Genomic DNA, 19,775 nt, shown 5'->3' with positions numbered 1-19,775 from the left:
CCACTAAATGTGCATATGGAGTTGGGAAAGAATATTCTAGAAGACACTCCCATGTCGTGGTGGTGCAGGTGCAGGGTGTGAGATGATCTTGGTTCGAGGTGGGCTTCAACTCCCCTGGGCCCGGGTGGGAGCCACCCCTTGCTCCCATGGGTCCCGCCCACTGACCTGGTGGCAGGAAGTCAGCAAGGCTCTCGCAGGAAGAGACCAACATAACCTCATGGCTTGATGTCAATATTCAATTTTTAACTTTAATGTGCAAATAAATAGAAAAGGAAAACTACATTCAAAACAGCTGCAAAGGAAGGACAAGCCCCAGAACAGAAATTCCTCAAGAACGGAAAAGAGGCGCTCCCTAGAAGCATGCGGGGATGGGAATACCGAAAGGAGGGGCTCGGCGGGGTCTCCGGCTGCACCCAGCGCCCACGTGGCTCTGCCCGAGACGACCGTGAGCCTGGTGCAGGAATCCTGATGGCAAGTTCCCTTCTTAGAAAACCGGGACGCGTACGAAGTGCCTGCGTGACACTTGGGGAGCGGGGGCGGGGATCCCAGGAGGACGGGTCGGCCTCGGAATCGCCCAGCCTGGAGTCAAAGGCGTCCGGAGCCTCCAGGTTCCACAGGGAACTTCTAGAAACGCATCTCCACTTCCTGGAAACTGGAGTCCAGCTGTTGCAGGACGGCAAGGGTGGCGGTTATTCTGGGCCCACTGGTGCACAGGGGCCAGGGCCAGGGGCTCTCCCAGTGGGGGGAGAGAGGCCTGGAAAACCGATCCCCAGCCCCAGTCACTTGGGATTCTTGGCACTGAAAGCCTTGGATGCCTTCATGGGACAGTTGCCTCAGCCCCTCACAAAAGGATAATAGCGATCCCTGGAGTGGCCATGTGGGTCCCGGGATAGGCAGGCGGATGGGGCTCCTTGGGCGGTGGGTGGGACTGTCAGGGCAGCTCTCAGAGTTCCACAAAGGGAGATCTCAGCCCCAGGGAGCTGCGGGACTTGGCTGCTGCAGAAATAACAACCACTAAGAGCGAAAATAATAAATATCTGTGCGTGTATACACATACACCTAGGGTACCCACTGCGTGAACACGACTGGGCCCGCCGCCCCACAGCGGGGTGGTGCCAGCTCTGCGGGAACACTTCTGCGGGAACGCTGGCTGGGGTCCCTCCCCTTGTGGGCCCAGAGTCCAGCTGCTGGAGTTGGGGTTGGGTGTCTTTTATCCAGAGTGGGGTCTCCCGAGGCACTGCCCACCTGCTCCAGGTCTTGACTTCAAAGTGGGATCCCAAAGGTTTGGCTAAAGGGTTCTTCTCACTTCCAAAGTGACTGAGGGCCTGAACACCAGCCAGGCAGAGCTGATGCCCAAACCCTCAGGTGACATTTCTGGCAGCTCTGAGAATATTCTGGAAGGACTCACTTTTCAAGCAAGCCTACCCAGGGCTCAACTCCTTCCTTGTCAGGGTCTCTTGGACATGGACCCCTCCGAAGTGCAGGCCTCAGGAGGGCTGTCACCTGTGACTTTTCCAGCACGGTAAGAACACAGGGCAGGGGCTACCCGCCTGCCAGGGATTTGGCACATGTGACGGACGGGGACGCAAACGTGATTGCTTGCTCCTCGGCCAGCACGTCCACCCGCCCCTGTGGTGGGGCTGAGCCCCAGGGCTCGGGTGCAGGTAGCTCAGGTTTGGCACACGGCAGGCCCACAGGAGACCGGGAGCGGCGTCCTGCCCTGGAGTGCGCTGTCCGGCAGCAGAGGGGCTGGGAGATGCCTCTCAGGTCGTTCAAGAAAACGGCCCTGATGCAACCAAGGCCGAGGGCATGTCAGGGTGAGGCCGGGCGGCGGCTGTACTGCACGCGGTAGCGGGTCACGGGCAGGCCGTGCACGTGCACCGTCTCACATAGCGTCTTGCAGGGTACCATGTCCTCGTCCTCCTCACCCATCAGCCAGTCCTGCACCAGGCTGGCCGCCTCCACTGTCACGTTGTCCTCCAGCCAGCGGCTGTGCCACTCCTCAAAGTGCTGGTGGTGGCGGAGCAGGACCAGGGGCTGCACCTGTTGGAGAGGCCGGTGTCAGGGCGGCTGAGGGCTGGACCCCCAGGGCCCCAGAACTTGGGGTGAGGAGGGGGGTGTAGGGGCAGCCCAGGCCTCCCCTGGCACCTGCTTGGCCCGGCAGAGCGTTCCGCGACGGTACATGTAGTCCTCGGAGTTCACGATGAACACCATCTTGTGGGTGCTGAGCTTGAAGCGGCAGTCCACGTCGCAGGCACTCTCCACGCCCACCAGCCGCTTCCAGGAGCTCCTGGCCTCACCGCGCAGGGCCCGCGCCTGCTCGCTCTGCCACCGGCGGCGGAACTTCTTGAGGTTCCTGGGGGCAAGAGGAGGTGGAATGGACTCTGGCTGGCTCTCGGCATCGTGGGAGGAGGATCTACAGGCTGGGAAGCCCCTAGGCCTGGGACCATCAGAAGATGTGCTACCTCCCAGGGGTCCACAGAAAAGCAAACGGAAACAACAAGAAACGCCTCCAGATCTGAACACCACCAGCGGCCCCCACTGGTCCCAGAGGCGGCATCCTAGCCCAACCTGAGTTGGTCCAGGGTCCTGCAACAGCCGCCCGCCTCTGGCCTGGCCCCACCAGCTCTGGCAGCGTCTCCCTTCAGGCCGGGCATCCGCTCTTCTGCCCACTGTCACATTGTGGGGTTGGCCCCTCTCCTCGTACCCCTCATCGTCCTGGGGTTACTAATCCCTCCTCTGCAAATCACAAGCCGCAAAAGGGCAGGGCCCACCTCAGCACACAGCAGGTGCCTACTAAGTGCTCCCAGCAAGAGAATGTGCCATGGTCCAGCCGCCGTCAGGACAAAGGGGACACTCCCTGGGCCCACAGGAAGGAACGGAGCATGCATCTCAGGGCCTCTCACCTCTGCAGGAACACGGGTTTCAGGAGGAAGCCCTCGGTGGGTGAGCTGGATGCGCCCTCGGTCCCAACATACTGCTCCACGTACCGAGCCAGGTGCTGGAGACAGGGAGAGACACAGCCCGTGACGCCCCCACAGCAGGGCCATGGCCACTCTCACTCTAGACCCTGAGTTCAAGAGCTCACAGGGCTTCTGTGCCCCCTATTTCCAGAGCATGAGGAGCGCCGCTGCGGAGGACTCCGATCCCTGACAGAGACCCCCCCAGACTATAGCTCTCAACAGAGGACCCAGAGACAGCGGGACTCCCACAAACAGGCCACAGTGAGGAGTGCCAGAAGCCCCCAGAAGCTGGAAGAGCAGGAAGGATCTGTCCCAGAACCTTTGGCGGGAGCATGGCCTGGCCCACACTGTGGCTGTGGACCTGCTGACCCCCAGGACGTTGAGGGAATAGACTTCTGTTGTTTGAAGTCACGTGGTTTGTGGTCACTGCGGTGGCAGCCCCAGGAAATGAATGGAGTTGGCCAGCTGAGTAATGTGCACACACACTGGACCCGCCGGCAGGTGCCGGGAGCTGCAGGCCCCAGTGACCACCCTGGGGACGCACACGGGTCAATGCCTCACTGTCACCAGGATGCAGGAGGTGAGCAGGAAACATCTGTCCCCACAAAAATTGTGACTGGGAGCTGGGGCCAGGTGGCTCCTCTGCTGGGGATTAGGATCAGGATGCAGCCCTGACACAGGAGGTGCAGAGGTCAGCCACAGGGATGCCCTGCATGGGAGTCAGGGGCCAGGGAGAGGTGGCCTCCCCTCCTGCCCTGGGACGCACCTGCTGGCTCAGGAGGAGTGCTCTGCTCTTTGGAGAGGGGGCACAGAAGAGAGCAGGGGGGGAGCAGGGAGGGAGGCAACCCCACCCACCAGGCCTCAAGGAGAGCCTGCTGCCTGCAGAGGGAGGATCTCTGGATGCTGCGCAGCCTGCACTTGGCTGGTGGGAGCCACATGCTGCTGCCCTCAGGCGCTCCCTGGTGTGCATGGCACGGACTGGGGCCAGGGCCTCACCTGGACCTCCACAGGGTCCTCCGTCTGGGCCTCCTCAGTGTCCAGGAGCTCGATGGTCATGATCACCTGCCCCTTGCGCTGCAGGAACATCACCTGGGAAGCAGGGATGCCGACAACCTCAACTGCTGGGACAGCCCAGCTGGCACAGCGCAGGCTCGCAAGGCCACCTGCCACCCGCCTTTGCCACCCTTCCAAAGCCCTGACGCTTCCTGTAGGTCAATGGTACCTCATGGGCTCTGCAGCAGGGCCGACGTCCCAGCCGCTGAACCAGGGTCCACCCAGGACCGAGTCCAGAGCTGAGTGAGTGGCCGGGCCTCCCGGCTTGTTCCCAGCCCCAGGCCTCCTCTCACCTTGAAGCAGTTCTCATCGGCCATGCAGCGCTCGGCCTTCCACTGGTAGCTGGTCTCCCTGGCGGCACGGACGCAGCGGGAGGACAGGTTCCCACCGGCGGCACCCCGCTTCTTCTCATTCAGGTAGAGCTCTACCACCTTCAGGCAGACGTCGTCGCTCACGAGGTGGTGCAACTGGCGGGAGGAAAGCAGGTGGTGCGGCCACCCTGCCTCCTGCAGGAGCCCCCATCTCACCCACAGAGGAAGTTGGCAAAGGCCAGAAACAAGTCAGAATGGAGACTGCATGACACAGGGATGAAGACCAGCCTGACAGGCTGTGTGCAGGCCAGGGCAGACCAGACCAAAACCATACCAGACCAGACCAAACCAAACCAGACCAAGCCAGACCAGACCAAACCAAAACAGACCAGACCAGATCAAACCAGACCAAACCAGACCAGACCAGACCAGATCAAACCAAACCAGACCAGATCAGATCAGACCAGACCAGACCAGATCAAAACCAGACCAGACCAGACCAAAACCAAACCAAACCAGACCAGACCAAAACCAGACCACACCAAACCAAAACCAAACCAAAGCAGACCAGACCAGACCAAATCAGACCAAATCAAAACCAAACCAGACCAGACCAGATCAGACCAGACCAAAACCAGACCAGGCCAGACCAAAATCAGACCAGACAAGACCAAATCAAAACCAAACCAGACCAGACCAGATGAGACCAGACCAAAACCAGACCAGACCAAAACCAAACCAAACCAGAGCAAAATCAGACCAGACCAAACCAAAACCAAACCAAACCAGACCAATCAGATCAGACCAGACCAAACCAAAACCAAACCAAACCAGACCAGATCAGACCAAATCAGACCAAATCAAAACCAAACCAGACCAGACCAGATCAGACCAGACCAAATCAGACCAAAACCAAACCAAACCAACATCAGACTAGACCAAACCAGACCAGACCAGATCAGACCAGACCATACTAAAACCAGACCAGACCAGGCCAGACCAGGTCAGACCAAAACTAGACCAGACCAGGCCAGACCAGACCAAAACTAGACCAGACCAGACCTGAACAAAACAGACCAGGCCAGATCAGACCAAGCCAGACCAGCAAACCCTGTGTGCATGTCAGAAACACATAGAAAAGACACTGAAAAAAATGTTCCAATGCAAACCCAGGAATGAGCGGAAGGTGGTATGAGTGCAGGCTGTTCCTTTCCCCTAAATGCTTGGATGTAAATATACTGCTACTCCTTTCACCTTTGCACTGAAGAAGGAAGGAATGGAAACAGCAGGCATTGTGGGGCAGACAAGGCTGGTGTGAAACACCCGCCTGCACAGCCCAGGCCCTGGTCAGGGGACCCCACTCCCTGGGGGTTCCGTGTGTAGCTTTGGTGAATGGATATAATACCACCTGGACACGCACAGGTTTCAGACAGCACCTGGCACACAGCAGGTGCCCACTGAATGCCTACTGCTACTGCTAAAAAACAGCAATGCTAATTTTTAAGATAAAGGGAGGCAGAGTCCAGACATGGCCTCGAGGCATGTTACAAAGAGCATGGAGGGGCCTGCAGTGAGCACCTGGCCCAGTGAGCTACAGGTGGGGTTTGGTGAGGCCACAGCCAGGACAGCAGGGCAGCATGAGGCTCTGACTACGGCTCCAGCCAGACAGCCCATTTTCATTGCTTTGTTTTTAACAGGTTCTAGAGGAGATGTTTATGGAAGCGGGAGATTCTTTTAAAGCATTAATCAGTGCTTTCCATAAACCATCTGGTCCAATCTCCTGGTACCACAAGCAAGGCTGCTGTCCCCAAAGCCATGGCCCATAAGGGGTGCCCGGCCTGGGAGGGCAGATTGCCAGCCCCCTGGCATCCCCTCATCGCTGCCCTAACACCGTGCGCTGGGCCCTGGGTGTCCTCTCTCCAGGCTGCCCCATGCGTGTCTCCCTCACCCGGGGAGCGGCCACTGCTGTGGACGGTGATGGGCAGCGGCCTGTTTCAGGCACACAGAGGGAAAGTGGAGGAGGCTGAAGTGAAGGTGTCGGAACGCAGCTGTGGGTTTCACTAAGTCCTTGTGGCCAGACGTAGAAATCCTCCGTCACCAACAAGGCAGACTCGACGGAAACAGGCACGAACACCGCGGACAGCTTTCCAAGAGAGAAGACGCCCCAACGGCCATGAAAGGACAAGGCCCCGAGCACACACACGGTCATGAAAGGACAAGGCCCCGACCACACACACGGCCATGAAAGGACAAGGCCCCGAGCACACACACGGTCATGAAAGGACAAAGCCCCGACCACACACACGGCCATGAAAGGACAAGGCCCCGACCACACACACGGTCATGAAAGGACAAGGCCCCGACCACACACACGGTCATGAAAGGACAAGGTCCCCACCACACACACGGCCATGAAAGGACAAGGCCCCGACCACACACACGGTCATGAAAGGACAAGGCCCCGACCACACACACGGTCATGAAAGGACAAGGCCCCGAGCACACACACGGTCATGAAAGGACAAAGCCCCGACCACACACACGGTCATGAAAGGACAAGGCCCCGACCACACACACGGTCATGAAAGGACAAGGCCCCGACCACACACACGGTCATGAAAGGACAAGGCCCCGACCACACACACGGTCATGAAAGGACAAGGCCCCGACCACACACACGGCCATGAAAGGACAAGGCCCCGACCACACACACGGTCATGAAAGGACAAGGCCCCGACCACACACACGGCCATGAAAGGACAAAGCCCCGACCACACACACGGTCATGAAAGGACAAAGCCCCGACCACACACACGGTCATGAAAGGACAAAGCCCCGACCACACACACGGCCATGAAAGGACAAGGCCCCGACCACACACACGGTCATGAAAGGACAAGGCCCCGACCACACACACGGCCATGAAAGGACAAGGCCCCGACCACACACACGGCCATGAAAGGACAAGGCCCCGACCACACACACGGTCATGAAAGGACAAGGCCCCGACCACACACACGGTCATGAAAGGACAAGGCCCCGACCACACACACGGCCATGAAAGGACAAGGCCCCGACCACACACACGGTCATGAAAGGACAAGGCCCCGAGCACACACACGGTCATGAAAGGACAAGGCCCCGACCACACACACGGTCATGAAAGGACAAGGCCCCCGAGCACACCACACGGTCATGAAAGGACAAGGCCCCGACCACACACACGGTCATGAAAGGACAAGGCCCCCGACCACACACACGGCCATGAAAGGACAAGGCCCCGACCACACACCGGCCATGAAAGGACAAAGCCCCGACCACACACACGGTCATGAAAGGACAAGGCCCCCGACCACACACACGGTCATGAAAGGACAAGGCCCCCACCACACACACGGTCATGAAAGGACAAGGCCCCGACCACACACACGGTCATGAAAGACAAGGCCCGACCACACACACGGTCATGAAAGGACAAGGCCCCGACCACACACACGGTCATGAAAGGACAAGGCCCCCACCACACACACGGTCATGAAAGGACAAGGCCCCGACCACACACACGGTCATGAAAGGACAAGGCCCCGACCACACACACGGTCATGAAAGGACAAGGCCCCCACCACACACACGGTCATGAAAGGACAAGGCCCCCACCACACACACGGTCATGAAAGGACAAGGCCCCGACCACACACACGGTCATGAAAGGACAAGGCCCCGACCACACACACGGTCATGAAAGGACAAGGCCCCGACCACACACACGGTCATGAAAGGACAAGGCCCCGACCACACACACGGTCATGAAAGGACAAGGCCCCGACCACACACACGGTCATGAAAGGACAAGGCCCCGACCACACACACGGTCATGAAAGGACAAGGCCCCACCACACACACGGTCATGAAAGGACAAGGCCCCGACCACACACACGGCCATGAAAGGACAAAGCCCCGACCACACACACGGTCATGAAAGGACAAGCCCCGACCACACACACGGTCATGAAAGGACAAGGCCCCCACCACACACACGGTCATGAAAGGACAAGGCCCCGACCACACACACGGCCATGAAAGGACAAAGCCCCGACCACACACACGGTCATGAAAGGACAAAGCCCCGACCACACACACGGTCATGAAAGGACAAGGCCCCCACCACACACACGGCCATGAAAGGACAAGGTCCCCACCACACACACGGTCATGAAAGGACAAGGTCCCCACCACACACACGGTCATGAAAGGACAAAGCCCCGAGCACACACACGGTCATGAAAGGACAAGGTCCCCACCACACACACGGCCATGAAAGGACAAGGCCCCGACCACACACACGGCCATGAAAGGACAAGGCCCCGACCACACACACGGCCATGAAAGGACAAGGCCCCGACCACACACGGCCATGAAAGGACAAGGCCCCGACCACACACGGCCATGAAAGGACAAGGCCCCGACCACACACACGGCCATGAAAGGACAAGGCCCCGACCACACACACGGTCATGAAAGGACAAGGCCCCGAGCACACACACGGTCATGAAAGGACAAGCCCCGACCACACACACGGCCATGAAAGGACAAGGCCCCGACCACACACACGGCCATGAAAGGACAAGGCCCCGACCACACACACGGTCATGAAAGGACAAGCCCCGACCACACACACGGTCATGAAAGGACAAAGCCCCGACCACACACACGGCCATGAAGACAAGCCGACCACACACGGCATAAAGGACAAGCCCCGACCACACACACGGCCATGAAAGGACAAGGCCCCGACCACACACACGGTCATGAAAGGACAAGGCCCCGAGCACACACACGGTCATGAAAGGACAAGGCTCCGACCACACACACGGTCATGAAAGGACAAGGCCCCCACCACACACACGGTCATGAAAGGACAAGGCCCCGACCACACACACGGTCATGAAAGGACAAAGCCCCGAGCACACACACGGTCATGAAAGGACAAGGCCCCGACCACACACACGGCCATGAAAGGACAAGGCCCCCACCACACACACGGTCATGAAAGGACAAGGCCCCGACACACACACGGTCATGAAAGGACAAGGCTCCGACCACACACACGGTCATGAAAGGACAAGGCCCCCACCACACACACGGTCATGAAAGGACAAGGCCCGACCACACACACGGTCATGAAAGGACAAGGCCCGACCACACACACGGTCATGAAAGGACAAGGCCCCCCACCACACACGGTCATGAAAGGACAAGGCCCCGACCACACACACGGTCATGAAAGGACAAGGCCCCGACCACACACACGGCCATGAAAGGACAAGGCCCCGACCACACACACGGCCATGAAAGGACAAGGCCCCGACCACACACACGGTCATGAAAGGACAAGGCCCCGACCACACACACGGCCATGAAAGGACAAGGCCCCGACCACACACACGGTCATGAAAGGACAAAGCCCCGACCACACACACGGCCATGAAAGGACAAGGCCCCCACCACACACACGGTCATGAAAGGACAAAGCCCCGACCACACACACGGTCATGAAAGGACAAGGCCCCGACCACACACACGGTCATGAAAGGACAAAGCCCCGACCACACACACGGCCATGAAAGGACAAAGCCCCGACCACACACACGGCCATGAAAGGACAAGCCCCGACCACACACACGGCCATGAAAGGACAAGGCCCCGACCACACACACGGTCATGAAAGGACAAGGCCCCGACCACACACACGGTCATGAAAGGACAAGGCCCCGACCACACACACGGTCATGAAAGGACAAGGCCCCGACCACACACACGGCCATGAAAGGACAAAGCCCCCACCACACACACGGTCATGAAAGGACAAGGTCCCGAGCACACACACGGCCATGAAAGGACAAGGCCCCGACCACACACACGGCCACCAGGAAATCCAATGTGAGCCCACCGAGACCCGAGCAGCTCCCCGCTGATGGAGAGATGCCCTAAGCCCCAGGGAGGACACGGAGTGCGGCCTGGCACAGCGCTGACAGCAGTGACCCAGGAAACGGAACGTTTCCATCAGTAGGACACACCTCTCTCTGCCTTACCCCAAGGGCAGCAGCAGAAATGGACATGGGCGGCCACGAGACACACCCACGGGGCACCACCCGTGCCTGTCCTCAGGAGACAGGTGGACGCAGTGGGGGTCGTTCCTGGGAATCCTTGGCTGGTTGATCTCAACACAGGAATCTCACAGAATGACACTCCCAGGTTGCAGCCGGGCACTGTGTGCTTCTGTTAACACATGGCTCAAGACCAGGGATCTACCTCTGTGTAGAAATCAGCGTGGTGATGCCGGGTGCAGTGGCTCACACCTGCAATCCCAGCACTTTGGGAGGCAGAGGCAGGTGGATCACCTGAGGTCAGGAGTTCAAGACCAGCCTGGCCAACATGGTGAAACCCCTCCTCTACTAAAAATACAAAAATGAGCCAGGTGTGGTGGTGAGCACCTGGAATCCCAGCTACTTAAGAGGCTGAGGCAGGAGCATTGCTTGAACCCAGGAGGCAGAGTTTGCTATGAGCTGAGATCATGCTATTGTACTCCAGCCTGGGTGACAAGAGCAAAACTCTGTCTCAAACAAAAAAAAAAAGAAGAAGAAGAAGAAATCAGGGTTGTGAGTGTCCGTGGGTGGCAGGTGGCTGGGTGGGGACACAGGGGCAGGGGTTCTGTGGATGAAAGCCCACCCATCTGCTCCCTTCAAATTTGGGGACTTTTCTGCGTGTGTATTTTACTTTCATTAAGCAGTCTTTAAAACCTGGAAGGAAACATCCTGTCTGAAATGCTGCTTGTGACTGTGTCTGGGTGGGAGAGTAATGGCATTATTTATTTTCCAGCTTTTTTCCCGCTTTATGATGAACAGCCTTACTGGGTGACCAGGAAACGGAGGTCACCATGAACAATGATTCTGGCAGAAACCAAGCAGGACCCATGTCCTGGAACCACACCCAGCTCGTCTGGGATGTCTGCTGTTGATGTTTACGTGACCGGTTTCCTTGCGTTGACATTCAGCGGGGGCCGGGTTTTTGCTACTACTAAAACCAACGCGGATGAACACCACTACTCCCACCCTCCCCCAGGATAAGTGGGTTAAGGTTTTTTCCATGTTGTCAATTTATCCTCAAGAAAGGTTTGTCAACAGGAACTCAGAACAAAAATCTGTACACAAATACTCAGAGCAGTAGTGCTCACAATCTCCGTAAGGCAGCCACAGCCGAGATGGAGAAACGGAATGTAGCTACCCATGCAACTGAATACTACAGAGCCATAAAAGGAATGAAGCACGAGGGAAATCCAGAGGCACAAAGCAGATGACTGGGTGTCGGCGGCTCGGGGCAGGGGAATGGGGAGTGGCTGCTGATGGGGTGGGGTCTCCTTTTGGAAAGACGAAATGTTCTGGAATTAGACAGAGGTGGTGGTTGCACAATATTGTGAATGTACTAAATGTTACCAAACTGAACATCAAAATGGGTAATTTCACGTTATGCAAATTTTGTCTCGATTAAGAAAAAACAGGATAGGTTTGCTGTGCCGACCACGGGCCCCCTTCCCAGGTGGGAGTGAAATGACGGCAGGGCCATTTTCAGCGTCCTCAGGGACGGCCCTGCCCCGGCCCGGCTCACCTGCCGCGCGATGTTCTGCACCAGCTTGTCCATGGTGAAGCCCACGTAGGCATGGATGGTGAACATCTCGCGCAGGGTGTCCTCGTACTGCGTGGGGTCGATGCTGCCCTCCAGCAGGCTCCGTACCATGTCCAGGAAGGCTGGGTAGTACTCCTCCAGCTCTACTTCACCTGTGGAGACACACAGCTTCATCCATATGCCTCCTGGAGTGCGCAAAGCCACGCAGGCCAAGCTCTGGCACCACAGAGCCCCAACAAATGCCCCCGTGGGGCCCAGCAGCCCTCGCCCGCCACCCCTGGGGCAAATCTGGGAATCACCAGGAAACCGAAGTAGCTGGCGTTCACTGCCACCCTCCCTGAGGCTGCCTAATCTGGCCAGCAACCCGGGGATGGCACAGAGAGTGCTGTGGAGCCAGGCATGGTGGCCCGTGCCTGTAATCCCAGCGCTTTGGGAGGCCGAGGCAGCCGGATCACCTGAGTTCAGGAGTTTGAGCCCAGGTTGGCTACCATGGTGAAACCCTGTCTGTATTAAAAATACAAAAAATTGGGCCGGGCACGGTGCCTCACGCCTGTAATCCCATCACTTTGGGAGCCCGAGGCAGGTGGATCACAAGTTTAAGACCAGCCTGGCCAAGATAGTGAAACCCCATCTCCACTAAAAATACAAAAAAAATTAGCCGGACATGGTGGCGGGCGCCTGTAATCCCAGCTACCCAGAGGCTGAGGCAGAGAATTGCTTGAACCTGGGAGGCAGAGGCTGCAGTGAGATCACACCACTGCACTCCAGCCTGGGCGACACAGCAAGACTCCATTTCAAAAAAGAAATACAAAAAATCAGCTGGGCATGGTGGCGAGCGCCTGTAATCCCAGCTACTTGGAAGGCCAAGGCAGGAGAACCACTTGAACCCAGGATAGTGGAGGTTGTAGTGGGCCGAGATCCCGCCGCTATACTCCAGCCTGTGCAACAGCACAAGACTCCATCTCAAAAAAAAAAAAGAAAGAAAAAAGAAAGTAAAAGGGCCCTGTGGAGCTGGGCCGTGACGGCTCCACGAGAAGGCCCATGAGAAACAAAGGTTCCCCGGTCAGGAGAGAGGGTGCTACACCCAGGACAGGTGCCAGTGCCGGTGCAGCCTGGGCGAGGGGTACGTGAGACCTCTGTCTTATGCTTGCAACCTCCTGTTTGCAATTTCCCATCTGAAATCACAGAATTCTCTTAAAATGAAAAGCCAGGAAGAAAAGTAACAGGACACGTCAGATCATGAGCTGCGACCCAAACCCCAGGCACCCCCCGGGGCCTCCCGGCAGGCTTCGGAGCCTTACTGGGCTGCTTCAGCCGCAGCTCCATGGCGGGGTCGCTGCCCTTCTCCCTGCGGCCCTCACACAGCAGCTTCTCCCGTTCCTTCTCGGTCCGATACTCCAGGAGCTGCTTCTGCGCCTGGCGGTAGATCTTCAGCAGCCTGGAGCACAGGGTCTGGTGCAGGCGCAGGAAGAAGTACCAGTTGTTGTTGGCAAAGAAGAGGCTGTAGACGTCGTCCAGAGGCTTGTGTGGCGGTGGGGGTGGCGGGGGTGGCTGCTCAGTGGCCGGGGCATCCCCGAAGGCCCCCTTCTCCTCTGGGGGGCTACTGTGGGGTCCTGGCGCCGGCTTCTTCCGTTCGCTGGGGTCTGTGCTCTGCCCCTGGGGGCTGTCCCGGTCCTCGTCGGCTGACTCCTCGGAGGCGCCCAGGTCCAGCTGCTGAGAGAAGAAGAGGCTGGGCACGAACTGGTGCAGCAGCTGGTGGATGGTGCCCTGGTCCTCCTTCTGGATGGCCGGCTGCCGCTTCACGTAGTAGCTGATGAGCGCTGCTGCGTCCTCCAGGATCTGTCGGTCCTCGTACACGAAGATGAGGTGTGGCTCGCTAGAGGGGGCGCTGCGGCCCTCCGAGTGCTGCTCCTGGTGCTGTGGGGGAAAGGGCGGCCATGAGACGGAAAGCCACCCACCAACCAGAGGACCCCCCACGCCCGTTCACGAGTCGCTGTTAGCTGGGTCACCAAGGTGGATGAGTGCTGCCCAGAGCAGGATGGGTGGCCAACATCGGTGAGAGGCAGGGCCTGGGGGCCGGGTCGCTTGCCTCAACCTCCTGTGCAGCCCCATGTGCCCCTGGTCCCCTCTCCGGAAGCAAGGCAGACCCAAGTCATCCCGGGACCCCAGTCGGAGGAGCCAAGAGGATTCTGAGATGTGGGGCAGGGCTCACAGGGGGTCTGACAGCGTCAAGCCTGGGTCTGTCGCTCAGCACAGCTCTAGGACAGAACGGGGCCCTGTGGCTCAGCATGGAGAAACCTCTGAGGCCGACCTCCTCCTACTGACAGCAACGGTGGCGCCTGACTCCAGCTTGACCGGGGCTGCCCATACCACGCTATTGATGAGGTCAAGGAGGCACAGGGTGACCCGTGACCTCTCTGCTGCTGCCCTCCATCTACTACCCAGGAGGCCTGCAACTACTCACATCTGAAGCCCTGCACGCCCATCGTCACCAAGTCCCCACCTCCGCTGCTGTCACCCGCCAGCCCCTGCATGTGCTTGCTACCACCGTCATGTCACCAGCCCTCCCACCAGCTCCCACCAGCCTGCTCCAACCCTTCTCCTCACTGGGTCCAGGGCGATTTGGCCCACAGGAGCATGGTCACCTCAACTAACACTCCTCAGGCGCTGCCCCTCAGAAGATGCCAGCCCTCGGGGTGCCCCTCCATAGCCCCTCCAGCCTCACGGCCCCCAAGCCCCTTCCTGCGATGCTTCAGGGTGCCGAGCTCCCTCCTGTGTGTGCAGGGCCTTTGCACATGCCCATTTGCTCTCACTCCCTGGAAAACCCTGTCCCAGGCTCACCCCTCCCCTCGGTCTTTATCCAGATCACGACTTTCATTCCCTCACACCGTCAAGACAATCACCCCTTCCTCCAGCCTCCCACACCACTGTCCTGGCACCCAGTGCCTCTGCTGGGCAGCCTCAACCCCTCAGGGAGGGAGGCAGGGAGGCAGACGCACTGGGGCTCTTGGGGAAGGTGAGCGTGGACGCTGTCTCTGCAGGCTCCCAGGGGAAGGACCAGGTCTCCCAACAGCCTGAGGTTTCCCTTCCTCCTCCCTTGCAGGGCAGCGTAGAGGCTGGTGGGGCCAAGCACACTGAGCTGGTTCCTAGGAGTCTGCACACTCAGCCCTGTTCCGGGCTCTTCCGTGTGGCCTCCGCCCTCTGACTGCTTCCTAAGTCCCCCAGGTCTCATTTACGGCATCAACACTGAGAATTCCTTTACAGCCCCTCTGCAGCACGGTCCCCATGTCTGTGACCCGTAACCATGCTTTGTAAACTATGTGATGGAATGGGGGTCTGACTTTGGAACTCGTCAAGGACCTGCATGTGCAGAGATCTGTCAGGCCAGGGGGCCCACCTTGGTGCCCCTTGCCTCGTCAGCCCCAGCCCCAGGGAGGGACCCAGGAACGCGAGGTCTCATTGGTGGATTTCCAGGGCTACTTCATCATCTGCACTTTGCAGACACTACAGACCCACAGAACCTATGCGGGGTCTTGGGCTTGGGGATCCGCCAAGGACTAGAGTGAGGAAGCCAGAGCGGCTGTGGGTAGGCCTGGGGCGAGGGTGGCCCACAGGGAGGGAGGTGGGAGGGAAGGGGGTCCCCACAGTCCCATAGGCTCTGGGAGAGGCCTTGGGCCAGCAGCCTGGCTCCTGTGGATTCCGTTTCTATGTTGTAAAAGGAGCGACCGCTCACTGTGCAGTGACAGGAGCAAGACACCAAATCAGGTGAGGCAACACCCCCTGCCCAGGTGGGCACCAGGCTGACAATGCAGCCTATGCCGTGATCTGGGCACGGCCTGGGGAGCAGCGTGCCCTCCCCAGCCACCTCCTCAAGAGTGTTCAAGGACCCTCCCGACAGCTGGCTGTCACTATGCCCAGCACCCTGCCAAGCTTCCCCCTTCAGGATCCTGCAGGCAGGCACTCCCTATGCACAGCCACTAATAGGCCCAGTTCCTGGCAACCTGAGGGCCCCGCTGGCCTCGGTTCTGTAACTCAGGCCTTGTGAGCCTGCAGCGAGGACATGCAGCTGAAAGCCTCAAACCCACTGACTCAGAGCCCTGGCCCCCTGCGACCAGCCCAGGCAAATGCAACCTCTTGTGCCTCAGTTTCTCCACTGGTAAAATCAGAATAATGCTGCAGCCGAGTCAGGTTCAGGAGTGAGGTCAGATGATATATTACTCCTTCTGCACACCGGTGCCCGGCACAGTCGGCAAGAAAGAAATGAAGGCTGCTGCCACCTGCCATCTAAGCTGAAGTCCATCACTGCCCCACAGGAGGGACGGAGATTTCTCTAGACAACAGCAGAGTTGGCTGGGCACAGTGGCTTACACCTGTAATCCCAGCACTTTGGGAGGCCGAGGCGGGTGGATCACAAGGTCAGGAGTTCAAGACCAGCCTGGCCAACACGGTGAAACCCCGTCTCTACTAAAAATACAAAAATTAGCCAGGTGTGGTGGCACGTGCCTATAGTCCCAGCTACCTGGGAGGCTGAGGCAGGAGAATCGCTTGAACTGGGGAGGTGGAGGTTACAGTGAGCTGAGACCGCACCACTGCACTCCAGCCTGGGCGACAAAGCGGGTGAGACTCTGTCTCCAAACAGACAATGGCAGAGATGCTGGTTCTCCTAGGGCAGGCCACAGGCTGGGCATCATGGAGACATGAACCCTTGCCTCAACACAGCCCTGAAAGGGCAATGCCACTACCCCACCTAAGCACCAGGGAAATAGAGGCACAGACCTGGCGGTTGGGAGAGCCAGGACCCCACCTCCGCCAGCCCGCAGGGCTAGGGAAGGCTGTACCTCGTCGTAGACGCTCTCAATCTCGTTGAGCAAGCTCTTGGAGCGCAGGGCCTTGGTGTCGTTCTGCTTGAAGTTCACAGCCTGGTGGTCGAGGGACTTGAGGTACGCCTTCTCATACTGCTCCCGCCAGATCTTGTTGAAACCCTGCTGGGCCTCCCGCCACTCCTCTTCCTTGGCCTTCAGCCTGCGGGGAGAAGAGGGGTCAGCACCAGGGACAAGCCAGGGCATCCTCCCTGAAGCATCCCAGGGCTGGCCTGTCTTCCTCTGGGACTTGACTGAGGGCCCAGGATCCAAGCCCAGCCAGCTCCCAGCCTAGTCTGTGCAGTGGGCTCTGTGCACGTCAGAGGAAGGGCGTGATGGCCTTACGGAGCCAATGTGGCCGGCTTCCCGGTTCCTCCGCCCCCTCTCAGGCACCCAGCACTCGCCGCATGGCTGCTAGCTCAACCACTCAGGTCCCTTCCTCAGCTGTGAGTCCCAAGAGGAGAGGGACTGGGTCTGCCTCACTCAGCTGCGTAACCCCAGGGCCAAGCATTGCACCTGCCTTAAAGTGGCCACTTGATAAATACCTGTTCACTAGCACCGGATGGTGTCCGACATGCAGCATTAAATAAAATGCAAGCCACAGTGTAGTGGTTGCATCTGACTCTTAAAGCAGTTATTTAGATGTCTAGATGTGATTATGTGCAAGGTGGAAAGTCCTAGAAGGTCACAGTGCTCTCCTCTCAGGAGTGGGAGACTGGGAAATACAGGAAGCCAGCCCTAGGGCTCAGAGACCTCCCCTGGAGATTACCCTTGTTGACAAACAGCACTAATGAGCTCTCCAGGGACTCCCTGTGGCAGGGAAGGCAAGGGAAGGCGGGATGCTGCAGGGCACCTTTTCAGGACAACAGGGACCGCGGTGACGGGGTTCTTCTTGAGGCTCTCGATGATCTCCGGGGCCTTGTCGCCATAGATGCGATAGATGGCACGGCGCTGGATCACCTCCGACGTGCCCCCCAGGGAGTCGTCCAGCCGGAACTTCTCCTGGTCTTCTGGCGCCATCCGAGAAAGCTTCTTCTGCACGCTTTCCAACACGCGGATCGTGGCCAAGTTTGTCTCCAGGACAACGTCTAACTATGGAAAGGAAGGCAGGAAGGGGTCAGCCACTGGGGAACTCAAGAGGCCTCTGGGAGGGGCCTGGGACCTCAGAGAGCAGAGGATTTCTGGGGGGTGTGTGTGTGTGTGTATGTGTGTAGGAGACAGGGTCTTGCTCTGTCACCCAGATTGAAGTGCTGTGGCACAATCATAGCTCACTGCAGCCTCAACCTCCTGGGCTTAAACGATCCTCCCAACTTGGCTTCCCAAGTAGCTAGGAATATAGGTGTGCACCACCATGCCTGGCTAATTAAAAAAATTTGTGGCCCGGTACGGTGGCTCACGCCTGTAATCTTGGCACTTTGGGAGGCTGAGGCAGGCAGATCACAAGGTCAGGAGTTCGAGACCAGCCTGACCAACATGGTGAAACCCCGTCTCTACTAAAAATACAAAAATTAGCCAGGAATGGTGGCGTGTCTGTAATCCCAGCTACTCAGGAAGCTGAGGCAGGAGAATCGCTTGAACCTGGGAGGCAGAGGTTGCAGTGAGCCTAGATCACGCCACTGGACTCCAGCCTGGGCGACAGAGTGAAACTCTGTCTCAAAAAATAAATAAAATAAAATAAAATAAAATTTTTTTTTTTTTTGTATAGACGGGCTCTTTCTTTGTTGCCCAGGTTGGTCTTGAACTCCTGGCCTCAAGCAGTCCTCCCACCTCAGCCTCCGAAAGTGCAGGGATTACAGGCGTAAGCCATAGTGCCCAGCCAATAACAATTTTAATTACAAAAATTAATTTAGCCTAGGCAATAGAGACCCTGTCTCTAAAAAAAGGAAAAAAAAATTAGCCAGGTATGGTGGCTCATTCCTTCAATCTCAGCACTTTGGGAGGCCAACGTGGGAGGATTGCTTGAGGCCAGGAGTGGAGACCAGCCTGGGGAACATAGTGAGGCCTCATCTCTACAAAAAAAGTTAAAAAAAAAAACAACCACCTGGGCATGGTAGTGTGCACCTGTGGTTCCAGTTACTCAGGAGGCTGAGGTGGGAGGATCATTTGACCCTGGGAGGTTAAGGCAGCCGTGATCCACGATCGTGCCACTGTACTTTCAGCCTGGGAGACAGAGCAAGCAAAATAAATAAATAAAAAAATAAAAATAAATTTAAATTACATTAAAGAAACTTTTTTTTTTTAGGAGACAGGGTCTCACTCTGTTGCCCAGGGTGGAGTGCAGTGGCTCGATCTCGGCTCACTGCAGCCTCGGCCTCTCTGGCTCAAGCAATTCTCCCGCCTCAGCCTCCCAAGTAGCTGGGATTACAGGCACCCGCCACCATGCCTGGCTAATTTTTGTATTTTTGGTAGAGATGAGGTTTCACCATGTTGCCCAGGCTGGTCTCAAACTCCTGAGCTCAAATAATCCACCTGCCTCAGCCTCCCAAAGTGCTGGGATTACAGGTGTGTGCCACCATGCCCAGTCCAAACAAAATTTTTAAACAGAAAACAAAAATGCCATCTGGTAGCCAGCCCAGAGGCCAGCAAGACCCAGCAGGAAGCTTCCAGGAGCTGCTGGAATGTGATGCAATCCCTGCTCCTAAAAGGAGACTGGGGCAGTGGAGGAGGATCAGGAAGGACGCATGTCCTGTGGAGAAGGGGGACAGGCATGTGCCGGGGCGCCCGGCCACAGCAGCACACACACCTCGAAGCGCTCGTCCTCACAGCGGTGAAGTTGCTCCTCGTACGGTGTCTTCTTGGAGCTGACGAAGGTGGAGTCCTCAGACCAGGAGGGGAAGGAGACCCAGGTGTCGTTCAGTACCTGCACCGAGAGGAAACGCCGTGAACGGCGCTGCATGCCCCAGGAG

The 19,775-nt window shown here is 57.9% G+C and overlaps 1 protein-coding gene across 2 annotated transcripts in view; it reads right to left on the bottom strand.

Moving 5' to 3' along the window:
- Positions 1-222: 222 nt before the first annotated feature.
- Positions 223-19,775, bottom strand: part of SIN3B (SIN3 transcription regulator family member B) — a 53,741-nt gene continuing 34,188 nt past the window's right edge. For both annotated transcript variants that reach the window (XM_030935773.1, XM_030935774.1), the window contains 10 exons: positions 19,613-19,729; positions 17,723-17,961; positions 16,849-17,032; positions 13,312-13,927; positions 11,993-12,162; positions 4,310-4,483; positions 3,960-4,052; positions 2,907-3,001; positions 2,149-2,356; positions 223-2,043 (listed from right to left, as the gene is read on the bottom strand). In XM_030935773.1, the coding sequence (XP_030791633.1) occupies positions 1,813-2,043; positions 2,149-2,356; positions 2,907-3,001; positions 3,960-4,052; positions 4,310-4,483; positions 11,993-12,162; positions 13,312-13,927; positions 16,849-17,032; positions 17,723-17,961; positions 19,613-19,729 (2,127 nt within the window). In that variant the 3' untranslated portion in view covers positions 223-1,812. The remainder of the gene's footprint in view (positions 2,044-2,148; positions 2,357-2,906; positions 3,002-3,959; positions 4,053-4,309; positions 4,484-11,992; positions 12,163-13,311; positions 13,928-16,848; positions 17,033-17,722; positions 17,962-19,612; positions 19,730-19,775) is intronic.

Source organism: Rhinopithecus roxellana, chromosome 8 (genome assembly GCF_007565055.1).
Source record: "Rhinopithecus roxellana isolate Shanxi Qingling chromosome 8, ASM756505v1, whole genome shotgun sequence".
NCBI lineage: Eukaryota > Metazoa > Chordata > Mammalia > Primates > Cercopithecidae > Rhinopithecus > Rhinopithecus roxellana.
Note: the sequence above shows the minus strand (reverse complement) of the source record. Positions and strands in the feature narration are given on the sequence as shown.